The 12,086-nt window shown below is 62.4% G+C and overlaps 1 protein-coding gene across 6 annotated transcripts in view; it reads right to left on the bottom strand.

Annotated features, from left to right (window-relative positions):
• Nucleotides 1-462: 462 nt before the first annotated feature.
• Nucleotides 463-12,086, bottom strand: part of R3HCC1L (R3H domain and coiled-coil containing 1 like) — a 41,995-nt gene continuing 30,371 nt past the window's right edge. For 5 of the 6 annotated variants that reach the window (XM_038409323.2, XM_038409327.2, XM_038409321.2 and 2 more), the window contains 5 exons: nt 5,761-5,936; nt 5,308-5,378; nt 4,465-4,560; nt 3,766-3,906; nt 463-1,271 (listed from right to left, as the gene is read on the bottom strand). In XM_038409323.2, the coding sequence (XP_038265251.1) occupies nt 1,216-1,271; nt 3,766-3,906; nt 4,465-4,560; nt 5,308-5,378; nt 5,761-5,936 (540 nt within the window). In that variant the 3' untranslated portion in view covers nt 463-1,215. The remainder of the gene's footprint in view (nt 1,272-3,765; nt 3,907-4,464; nt 4,561-5,307; nt 5,379-5,760; nt 5,937-12,086) is intronic. The other variant, XM_038409322.2, reaches the window with a different exon arrangement.

Here is a 12,086-nt window from a genome sequence, read left to right as displayed (position 1 = left end):
TTCAGGGTGACACTGTTAAGCCCTTGCTGCCCAGGCCCCATCCCACAGGGCAGGAGAGATGCCCGGGCAGTGCAGAAGGTCTCCAGTGCACACCTACTGTGTGCTCTGCAGGCAAAACGGTACCCCTGACTCCCAGCCCATGGCACGGGGGGCTCCCACCCTTACAGCGCCAAGCCCTCTCCCCAAGAACCTGACCCCGCAATGCCAGTCTGAGCCTATCGTGTTGAAACTGTTCACTCTGAAACCTAATACAGTGTTAAATGTCCATACATTAACCACTTCACTGCTGACCATTTCACCAGGAATACCCAGTTCCTGCACTTCTGCCACTGTCCCAAACAGCCTCTCCAGGTGCTGAGACGGCCAGTTGCAAGGGACTACAGCTTCCTCTGCCCCCCATATCACTCCATTGCCAGGGTTACGAGGGGTAACTACAGAGATCTGCAGCCCAGAGCCTCTGGGCAGTGTAAAAACCAGGCAATTTAATAGCAAAATAAAGGACAGGGAATCTCCATCTCACACGGCTTCTCTCTCTCACTCACTCATGCTTGGCACGCGCCCAGGGTGCGTTGGCTCGGCACAGCATGGCATGGCTTGGCTCGGCTCACCAAAGCACAGCTCACGCAGAGTCCTGCGAAATCCCCTCCCACTGCCCAGAGCTGTTTGCATGGTCCAGGCTGCTGCAGGGAACTAGGGGGTTACCACCTTGAGAACGAGCTGGGCAGCCTAGAGGCCACGTTCCCAGCAGCAACCGACCAGCTGCAGCCAGCATGTCAGGGCAGCATTACCCAGCACCAGCACAGCCTGGGCACTGCCAGGCACAGGGCACAGCCAACAGACTCAGCTGAGCTCTCGCTGCCGGGGACGGGGCAGGCCAAGGCCCCCTTCCAGGGCGCACATAGCCGGCGGCAGGGCCTGGCAAGCCCCCCTCCCCCCCCAGGGGCATGCACAGCCGGGGGCAGGGCCTGCCAGGCCCCCCCCAACAGTCCTAATAGAAACAGCTGCTGCGTTTTGTCAGCCAGACCCCTCTTCCCCCACGCCAGGCTCCAGACAGGACTCTCCCCTTCCCCCCACTGACACAGCCTGGCCAGCCTGCGTAGGTGCAGCTGGCACTGGGCTGCGCTGGCATCTGAAGCCCATGGCACCACAGGGTCCCCCCACCAAGTGCCTGCCAGCAGCCCTGGGTGCTCCAGTCGTCTCCGCTGCAGCCCTGGCTCAGTCCCGGCCTTCCCAGATGTCCTCCCGCTGCTTGTTCTCCAGGCGCTTTCTCTCTGCAGAGACAAGGGAGGGAGGGTGAAGCCTGGCTCCAGGCCCCTGGGTACCGAGCAAGGGCCCTCACCAGCCCCGGCTGTCCCAGCCCCGGCGTGCCCCGTGTCCCATGCCCCCTGCTCCTGCTACCCCACTGCAGCACCCCCCCCAGGCCGCCCACTAGACGGGCAGGGGCTCTCGGGGCTGAGAGCAGCGAGGCAGAGGGCCGGAAAGGGGGGCCTGGGAGCTCCGAGCCCGTGTCACCCCCACCTGTCAGCTGGCTCCGGTGCCCCACACCGAGTGCGCTGCTTGGGCTCCACCTAGTGGCACGAGCTGATCCCAGCAGCCAGGAGAAACGCACCTGCTGCCAGAGGCAGGTGGGGAGGGCAGTTGCCCCTGGCCTGCGGGGGCCCCTCACTCAGCTATTCCAAGGGGCACAGTGGGGTGGACCCACAGGAATGGGAGGTCTCTGCTCAGCTCCAGGCTTTTCCCTGCCACTATGCCCCTCCCCCAGGCAGCACCATCATGCCCTGAGTAAGAGTGGCAGGGACTCCTAGCTCCAGAGAGCACTAACACCGCCCCACAAGTGGGCAAGAGGAAGGGGGCCTGGACAGGGGTCTGCACAGGCAGGCAGGCACACATGGGCACAGCACAGAATGGGCAGAGCGCTCTCGTGGCAGGCAGACAGGGAAGGGTTAATCTCCTGGCCCGTTCCATGCTCATGAGACAGACAGACACGCTCTGGCCATTCACCGTGACCTTGTTACTCTGTTTCCTGGCCCGCCCGGCTTGCTCCATCACCGGTTATCAGGCTGTTGCAGCTGGAGGGCCACGAGCCAGCTGCCATACCTGCCAGAGGGGGCCGAGCAGACTGACAGCCTGCAGCAGGCTCTGCCCAGCAGCCCCGCCGATTGCCAGATGCTGCCCCAGGTGGGGCTGTAGAGGGGCTGCAAACTGTGGAGCCGAAGGCAGGTCCTGGGGTGGAGAACCCTGCTCCCCCTTCCCAGGGCTGCCTGCACACCCCCAGGCAGAGCGCTCCTCCTTCAACCAGCAACAAAGGGCTGAGCTGGGCAAGGCCCGGGGGGGCATTGCAGGGCCCGGGCCCCACCATCATCCTCCCGGAGCTAGCCAAGACAGGCAATGAGATTTGTAGCAGGCACTAAATGAGGACGGGCTGCAAGCACCAGCAAGTGGCGGGTGAGGGCACCATGGCACAGGGACCCTGCCTCAGAGCGAGGGGAAAGCCTGCGGGCAGGACAAGGGAGGAGCTGGCACTGCACAAGGCCCTGGGCCAACCTCACCAGCGCACGCACCCAGCGACAGAGGGGGCAGGGCAGAAAGGAGCCAGGCCGTGCAGTGCTGACTTGGGAGGAGGGCTGGTGGAGCGGGCTAAGCCAGGACGGGGGCAGGAGTGTGCAGCCCCGGGCAGGCAGGGCCAGGAGCCACCGGACAATCTGGGGGAGCTGCCAGCCCCAGGGACTCGCCAAATGCAAGTGTGGGGCCTGCTGGGGTTACACGAGGCAGGACTCAGGATTTGTTCCTGGCCCCACTGTGCTCTGGTCTGTGAAGCAGCATGGCATGGCCCCTGGCGGGGCTAGCCTGGGGCTAGGAGCCAGGCCCTGTGGACTCCACCAGCAGCACGGCACGGCCCCCAGCGGGACTAGCAGCTAGGCAGCTTGGCCAATGAGTTGGGGGAATGGCTTCCCCACCAACCCTGCATCCCCGTGTGGGAAGGGAAGGAGTGCCCGGACTGGCCACGTGGGCAGCATTTGCCCAGAGCCTGGCCCACATCCTGGCAGCACCAAGCTGTGCCAGGAATGAGGTGGGCATGGAGATGAAGCGCAGGGGCTGGTCGTGGGGCTCTGCTGCCCCGGGCTCCCTGCCTGCCCAACTCCCAGAGCGGCCAAGGGCCAGGGCGTGGCACAAACTGGCATCTAACCAATGCAGCCCGGCACCACCATGCCACAGCCTTTCACCAGCTGCACCTCCCGCACTTCCCCACCCACGACGCTGCAGCCACCTCTGGGGTGGGCTGTGGCCAATGCCTAACCCCCCACACAAACGGCAGGGGGATTTACTTTCTAAAGAGGGAATCTGGCCAGAATGCCTGGGATAGGGCCCGAATTGGGGGCAAGGCGCAGGGTCAGGGCTCAGCCAGGGCGCCTGTCCAGCAGCAGAGTGCCCCCTAGTGAAGAGCACTGAACACCAGCACTGCTTCCTGCAGTGCCTGCAGCTCCCCGGGTTCTCCCACGCAAACACAGATCCCAGCATGGCTGCAGGTGCAGCCAGCCAGCCTGTCGGCTCTCCACAAGCAGACAGCGAGGCCTGGGCCAGGCTCTCCCCGAACACCCAGCAGCAGTGAGGGGGCAGCGTGGAGCAGACGGCTAAGAAACCCCTGCATGCCCCCCACTACCCCGACTTGCCACCCCCAGCGCCTGCAAGCCGAACAGCCCAGGCTGCAGGGACGAAGGGGCAGCTCCACACCCCGCAGCAGGAAAGCAGCAGCTGAGAGCCAACCTCGGGCCTCCTGCAGCTTCTTACGCTCAGCCTCGCGCTCGGCTCGGCTCTGGTTGCTCCGCACTCCGAGGGCTCCGATCACCAGCCTCCGGGCCAGGGCCGCAGATGTCTCCGGACGCTCTTTTGCTGGTTGCAGGAAGTCTGGAGAGAGGAAATAGCCATCACACCAGGGACTGCAGCACGGAGCTAGCGGGGACGCGTGTCCCAGGCCTGGCTGTGGGGAGCGCTAACCCGCCCAGCAGTGTGATCGCTGCCAGCCGCCAGGGCCCTGTCTGCAGTGGGCTCCCCCGTGCGGCTGGCTGCACCGGGGCTGGATGAGCCTTAGCCCTGCCCCCTGTCCAGTCCCCGCCCTGTAGGCATCTCCCTGCTCTGGGCCATGCTGGCAGCTGTCCTCCCCATGCCAGGCCGCTTAGCACTGGGCCTGGAGCAAGTAGCCACCTGTTCCCAGGGATCATGGCAGACCCGAACCAGACGCTGGCATCCATGGCCAGTCCGACGCACTCTGAGCACAGCCTGGGGGAGGTGCAGCTCTCTCCTGGCTCCAACGTTGTCCTGGCCGTGGGCCAGTCGAGCTGCGATCTGGGTGCTGCCCGGCCCCAGACCCTTGCCCAGGTGAATTAGCAGCAGCATTCCCACATGCTGACTCCACTTCTGGAGCCCAGCGGCTGGGATGGGGAGGTCGCCCCCCTCCGCACTCACCAGCACAAGCCCTGGCTTTGGCTTTGGCTGCTCTTGTGCCTTGCGCCAGGGGCCGGGTCTTCACCATCATGTGCCTGCTGCTCAGGGCGTCACGCGCTGCAGGAAGAGGGTGGGGGCCAGAGTCAGGGAGGGGCCCCCAAAGAAGCTGCACCGAGAGCTGGGGAGCCTGCCGGGCAAGCCCCGAGAACAGGGACCAAACGGGCTCTCCCAGCTCCTCGGCCCCCAGGCTCAGTGTCGTGCCATGCCCAGCCTGCCCTCGTGGTAAGGGAAAAGCGGCTGCTCCTGGGCTCCGGCTGCTGGTGGTGCAGAGCACACCGGGCAAGGTCCCATTTCTGTGCCGTGCCCATGCCCGAGCAGCCCATGCCCACCCGGAGACCAGTGCGGGGGCATCTGGACCCAGCCTCCCCATGCCCCACAGGCCACAGCAGAGCAACGAAACCAGCCCCAGGCTGTGCCAGGTTGGGGAGGGCACACCCAAGAACACCCCAGCGGGCACAGCTGGCAGTCTCAGCAGCCAGCCTCGCCCACTGCGGGCAGGGGACATGGCGTCAGACGACTAACAGCATCGCTTGGCTGTCTGCCAGTCGCTGATCCACAGCCCTGCCCGTCCCAGTGGGAGCCCGGGCAGGTCAGCCAGTCCCGTGGCCAGCACACGGAGCCCAGCGCCTAGCATCCCGGGGGGGGAGCGGGTGGGCACAGCACTGCCCCACAGCCTGGATACTGCTGCCCATCTCACCCAGGCTGCTCCTTCAGCAGAGACTCCAGCCTGGGCACCAGCAATGGGCAGGACATTACCCAGGGGCCTCACAGCTGCACCCACCCCAGCACTGGAGGTGCACGTACCTGCGATTGGGCTGGAGAAGATGCCCAGTGCATGCGTGTTGTCCACCCATTTGATGTCAAAGCCTTTCTTCCTGCCAGGGAGAGCGAGCAGCTGAGATCTGAGGCATCAATGGCATCAGCACCATGGGGGCGAGGGACAGGGGGCGCAGGGGCCACCAAGGAGAGGGACCCTGGGGAGGGGCTAGACAAGGCTGGAGCACTTTCCGCAGCACCATTTCGGGCGGCAGGACAGGCAGAGCCCAGAGGCTCAGCAGGCAGGAGCGGGAACTGGCTGGGGAAGGCCTCGATCCAGAGCCCTGTGGCCATCTCAGGGGCGTGCAAATCTGGCAAAGGAGCTTGCAGAGTTGGGGGCTGCTGTGGGGAGGGTCGGGGACAAGATTCCTGGCCTCTGGCGCAGAGCGACCGTGCAGGGCTCTGGGGGTGGGGGTCTCTGCCCGGGCCAGGGGGACTTACTGGTAGCTGCAGAAGACATGCAGCAGGTCAGCGGTGCCGAAGTCCTGCGGGAAGTCGTAGATCTCTATGATATGGGGCAGCTCCGAGTTGCTGAGGTCCAGCTCAGCAGGCTGCCAGCCGGAGTAGTCGAAGCGGGGCTCCTGCAGACTGCTCCTGGGCTTCTCGCCGCCCAACAGCTGCAGGGACACACATGGGGCTGTGAGCTACCCCCCCATGCCCAGACTGGGCCCCCCGCCCTACCCAACAGCCTGGCTCAGTGTGACAGCTCGCAGGACTGGCTGCTCCATCCAGGAACTTGCCCCATCGCACGCTCTGCAGCCTGCAGTTTCTGAGTGGAGCGAGCGAGCAGGCTGATAAATGGGGCAAGCTCCTGGGCCCGCATGCCGGCCATCGGCCTGGGAGATGGATTAACGGCCCTGGGGACGCGGGGAACTATCGATCGGGCCTCCACGCTGCGTCTGGGCCTCTCCCATTACTAACCTCCCTTGGCTTTGCTGTGCCACTGGGGTCCTGAGCCATGGGGCAGGGCACAGCCACGGCTGGTGCATCGGCTGCTGGCTCCCTGGGAACCCTTCACATGCTGGTCATGCTCACTGCTCCTGCCAGGGCATGCTGCCCCACACGGGGACAGTCACATGGCACCTCCCCAAAACAAGGCCAGCACACCACACGCCCAACTCAACCCCACTGCCACGGCCGGATCTCCCCGAACCTGCACCAGGCAGGCAAAGGGCCACGCTGGGCACTGCAAGCTACTGCACAAGCACTGGAGATGGAGAGGTCTCAGCGACTCTCCAAGGGATCTGGACCAAGGGCTGGACACACTAGCCAGCCCCTGACATGGCGCTCACAGGCTAGGTGTCACCCCTGGGTCCTGGGAGGGGCGGCAGGGCACAGGCAGGGCCTAGGGCACCTGCAGCTTTGGAGGGGGGGGAGGGGGAAGAGGCCCTGGGGCACAGCTGCTGGAGCTGGAGCATCATCTGCAACGTGGATCAAAGCTGGGGCTGACTGAGAGGATGGAGTCGGAGCCTGGGGACTGCTCTCCACTTGGGTGAGGAAGCCAGGCTGCCCCTTCCCACATTACGGCGGTCCCCCTCAAGTGGGTCCTATGCCAGCCTGTGCCTCTGCCCCAGAGACAGCAAACAGACCTGGGTCGCAAACCTTTCAGCTAGTCCGGGCTCTGCCCTGGGCACACCCGGTTCTCCGGAGCAAGGCACATTCCCACCCAGCAGCCGATGTGTCTGCTGGGCACAGGGACACACAAGGCACTGAAAGGCTCTTATCTACAGAGTCTCCTGGGGCCCCGCAGAGAGACAGGCTGGCACAGAGTCCTAGCGACAGCAGCAGCTCACGCTTCCACATCGCACGGGCACAGCAGTTCCCGGCCCCTCAGAGGTAACCGCAACGCACTGCATGGGGGATCCTGTCCCACCCTGAACCAGCCCCCCTGGGGCGTTGCCGGGCACTGCAGGCCCAAGGACGCCCAGCGCTGCCAGCGGTTACAGCCACGTGTGAAGACCCAGTGATGACGCCGGGGCAGCGATCTGTCTCACGCTCTCCCCGCTGCGCTATGCCCACCAGGGGAACCCTGGCTCCAGCCCAGCCCCAGAGGATCTCAGGGGGGCAAAGCGCATTTCCAGCACAGGATGCTGGGGTCATATCTGGCTCTAGAACAGGGCCCAGGGAACTCTGTCACCGAGTCCCCAGGCCATGCTCTGGAGCTGCTCCCCATGAAGCCAGGCAGGACTCTGGGGAAGTCTCCTCTCTGGGAGCAGCCTGTCTGCAGGGCAAGAAGCTCCCCCGGCTTCCCCCTTTCTGGGTCTGACCTCGGAGCATTCAGCATCCTCTGCCCCTCCGTGCGCTTCCCACAGCGAGTCTGCCCAGATGGGGTCCTGGGGAAGCCAGAGGGTCCTGCCCCCCCAACTCCACAGTCAGACGGGACTCTCAGCCAGCCAGGAAAACCGAGGTTTTATTAGACGACGGGAACATGGTCTAAAACAGAGCTTGTAGGTACAGAGAACAGGACCCCTCAGCTGAGTCCATTTGGGGGGGGGGGCAGTGAGCCAGACAACCCCGTCTGCACTTCACTCCATGTCCCCAGCCAGCCCCAAATTGACTCACCCTCCAGACCCCCCTCCTCTGGGCTTTGTCCCTTTCCCAGGCCAGGAGGTCACCGGATTCCTTTGTTCTCCAACCCTTTAGCTCTCACCTTGCAGGGGGAAGGGCTCAGGCCATCAGGTGCCAGGAGACAGAGTGTCGCCATTTATGTGCCCTGGCCCTTTGCTCTGCAACAATCACACTCCCTTAATCGCACCATCGAGAGACTTAAGAACTGCACAGGGGAAACTGAGGCATCCCTATAGTATTCAGAGGAAACATTAATAAAAGTCCTGCTTCGTCACAATCTCTAATAGCACCAGGCTGCCTGGAGCTCTGTTTTATGCCCTATCCAAGGACACCTGGATCCCACGGCGGTGAGCATCTTCGACATGCACAGGGGACAGAGGAAACCCCCCCCCCCCCCCACAGCAGTGCCACTGGCATGGCACAGCTAGCCCTACTGCAGCCCAGGAGCTGCCCCCACCCGCGCTGCCAGGGGTCAGCCACCACCGGCTTCCGTGCAGCTGCGTCACCCTTGGCACCCAGTCACTGAGCGCCGAACGCATCCCCTGGTAGACTGGACGGGGCTATTCTGGCTGCCGCAGGCCCCGCAGCAGTGCTGAGTCCCAGGCAGAGCCGCTCCCTCAGCCAACCAGCGGATTTACTGCTCCAGTCAGGCCGGCTCCCACACAAACATAAAGCAGCCATTTGTTAGCATGACTCACTGCCTCCCTTCCTGGCCCATCGCGCAGGGCCTGAGTGCGGAGGGCAGGTACCGTGCAGGGGGCATCTATAACCCAGAGGTGTTGGAACTATTTATAGTGGGGGTGCCGAGAGCTGTTGAAGCAAACTGTAAACCTTGGATATGATAGAAACCATGTCAAGCCAGGGGGTGCAGCAGCACCCCCAGTTCCAGCAGCTGTGCCCAGCCCCAGTCCCTGCCCGATCCCCAAGCAGCTGTAGCCGGACACAGCGGGGCTGCCAGGCTCGAGGCTGTAAATCCCAGGCAGCTAGGTCAATATGCAGTGTTAATTCAGACCCTCTGCCAGTAAGGAGGGATGTGAGGGGGCTGGTGGAGAGGCTGGGTGCTGGCAGAAGGGATGGCCGAGCGGTGAAGCACGTGGGACATGCTCCGGCTATCGGAGAGCGTGCCAGCAGCACTGCTGGGCCAGCCCTGCATTCACTAGGAGCGCTCTCAGGGCTCCCATCCAACAGGCTGAGCCCCCTCTGTTGCCCCTGGCTTCAGTGGGAATTGTGCTGCATGGCTCAGGCAGGATCGGGCCCTGCGGAGACGCTCCAGGAAGCAGAGCACTCGGGTAACTCCGATGATCAGACACCATGGAGTGCAAACTGCTCGAGCTGCTTAGCCCATGCCAGCCCTGACCTTCACAAACCACTGAGCGCAGGAGAGGGGAAAGAGGGATTACAGAGATGGGCTACCAAGCGGCTGCTTCAAGGCCTAATGGCACAGGTCAGGCCAGCGCTCTGCAAGCTCTCCAGCCCATGTGGCCAGACGCTGCCCGCTGCAGCCCTTCTGCCTCCAGGGCTGAACCTACCCACTTGCTCCTGGCAATGCCTGCTGGCAATGCTGGAAGCCTACCCCACTGCAAGGGCTCCCTGCCCTGCTCCTTGGGCAGCTGCTCAGTCAGGGCTGGACTGACTGAGATACCCTTCCCCTGGCTCACTAGCTAGTGCCAGCCAGCGACACAGCACCAAGAGGGCAGGCTAGAGCCAGAGCTGCCACCCCCAACCCAGGGCAGAGCTCAGCCCCCATCCATCCCCACATGGTGGGGCTTCGGGACACTAGCTGCTGGGCAAACCTGGCAGGTGAGCACTCCCGGGGCATGGGTGGGGCTGCCCCAAGCGGGACTCCAGCCCCACACCCCCAGGGCAGCCTATTCTCCAGCGCGTTCCCACGGTGGGGGCTGACAGAACTCCCAGGAGAGCCCCAGCATGGCCCAGCCCCACGGCCACACTGACGGGGCCACGGGTTCCCTGTACCTGGCTGGCAGGGAGCCCAGGGGCATCAGGACCGCTGGGCCCACACACACCTTCAGTGTGTGCTCAGCCAGGAGCGAACGCTCACCACGTCTCACAATAACCTACAGCAACAACCACGGTTGAAAGGAGGTGCACAAGCCAGCCAGAGCTCCCGCAAATGCGACGGCCTCCTGCTGGAGCCCAAGGCCTGTGGGAGATCATGCCAGGCACACAGGGGAAATGCCTAGGAATCAATGGAGCAAAATAGGTGTGCCGGAAACTGGTGGACAAAACATTGAGGGGTGAGGCTACTTCACCCCTCACCCTCATTTTGGGGTCTTCTGACAGAGCCCTGGGGGGGAAGGCTGGCTACTGCGATGCTGGCTGACAGAAAGAACGGGAAGAAGCGCGCTCCTCCATCGGGGCTGTCACCCCCACCCTCTCCTGGGACCCCACGGGGCCTCACAGGAGTCCTGAACAGCCAGGGCCAAGATAGGGACCCAGATGACATCACCAGCTCCTCTGGTTCCAGCTGCATCCCGACCATCGCCTGGGATGTGAGCTTCGGTCAGCCTCCGCTCCCCTGGCCCCAGGTCCTTTCCTTCCTTAGCTCTCTTTTTCTTGCTATCCAACAATTGTCTGGCTGAGCCGGCCAAGACACAGACTGTATTTTACAGCACTGCCCAGAAAGGCAGCTCAACGCAATGCCCAGAACAAGTTTGCCAGTCTCCGAGGGGCTGATAAGATCATATGCTGGGCCTGCATTTTTAGCACTGAGATTGCAAGTGACTGTCAAGACCAGAGCTGCATTTTTCTTGTGTCTGTCTGTCAGGAAACGGGATCAGACTGTAACAGCGCAACAGCTCCAGCCCAGCTCAACTCACTGCTCCCCCACAAGCACAGCTGGATGTTAGGACATGAGGAAAATCTTCCTGTCAGGGTGGTTAAGCACTGGAACAAATTACCCAGGCAGGGTGTGGAATCTCCACTGCTGGAGGTTTTTAAGAGCAGTTAGACACACACCTGTCAGGGATGGGCTAGATCAAGGCTTCTCAAACTTCATTGCACTGCGACTCCCTTCTGACAACAAAACTTACTACACGACCCCAGGAGGTGGGACCGAAGTCCGAGTCTGCCCAAGTCCCACCACCCCGGGTGGGGTGGGGCAAAGCCTGAGCCCCACCACTCAGGGCTGTGGGGCTCAGACTTCAGCCCCAAGCCCCAGCAAGTCTAAGCCAACCCTGGCAACCCCATTAAAAATGGGATTGCAACCCACTTTAGGGTCCCGACCCACAGTTTGAGAACTGCTAGGCTAGATAATACTGAGTCCTGCCTCAGTGCAGGGGGCTGGACTAGACAACCCAGTGAGGTCCCTTGTAGTCCTATACTTCTAGGATTACTACCTAGGAGACTGTCAGACAAGGGGATTTCCTTCCACAGACTCTTGGCAGCTACAGGGGGAGGGAACAAGGGATGTTAATAAAAAGACAGCCTTACTTCATCCTCTACACTTCAAGTGCTCCAAAGTTTTCTCTTCTTTTCTGTACCCGTAACAAAAGGTTAAAGGCTGCTGAGGGGTGTGCGGGCCATGGCGCTCGGCAGGCTGCATCTGTAACAACAGGCTGCTGAGAGGTGTGCTGGAGCAGCATCAAGGAAGTTTCCTGTTCTCCCACGAGGTGAAAAGGTCCCATGCCAGCGTTCCCCACTGGGCAAAGACGTCATCGAGAACCGAACTGTGAATTTCCCACGTGTGATTTGCAGAAAACTGTCTGCACAGGCAGCCTGCTAGGGAGTTTTGCACCCCAGTAAACATGCTGCTGGTACAGCTATGCGATGGCTGATGCACCAGTCCCAGAGGACGACTGCCTCTATGCACAGAGGGAAAGACTTCGCTCCGCCAGGCACATTTATATAAAATACCAGTCTGTTGTCTGACATTGCTGGGACATGTCTGGTCTGGATGAGAGGGAGGAAGGTGTCACAGGCTCCATGGACCGCCCGCAGTTCAAGTAAATTGATGTGTTCCCTGGACTCCCGTATGGTTGAGATGCCACAATTGCCCGTGTGAACAGCCCAACCCAAGAGGCAGGTGTCAGTAACAATGGTTGTCTTGGGAGTTGGGGTGAGGAAAGGAATTCCAGCTGAATCCACCAGACCAGTGTCTAAAACCTGCCTTGCCATTTGTGTTGCCTTCCCTGGGGAGTGCACAAAGAGAAGGCAGGCTTGTAGGCAGCAAAGATGAAGGC

Source organism: Dermochelys coriacea, chromosome 7 (genome assembly GCF_009764565.3).
Source record: "Dermochelys coriacea isolate rDerCor1 chromosome 7, rDerCor1.pri.v4, whole genome shotgun sequence".
NCBI lineage: Eukaryota > Metazoa > Chordata > Testudines > Dermochelyidae > Dermochelys > Dermochelys coriacea.
The sequence above is the reverse complement of the archived record's forward strand: the minus strand, read 5'-3'. Positions and strand labels throughout refer to the sequence as shown.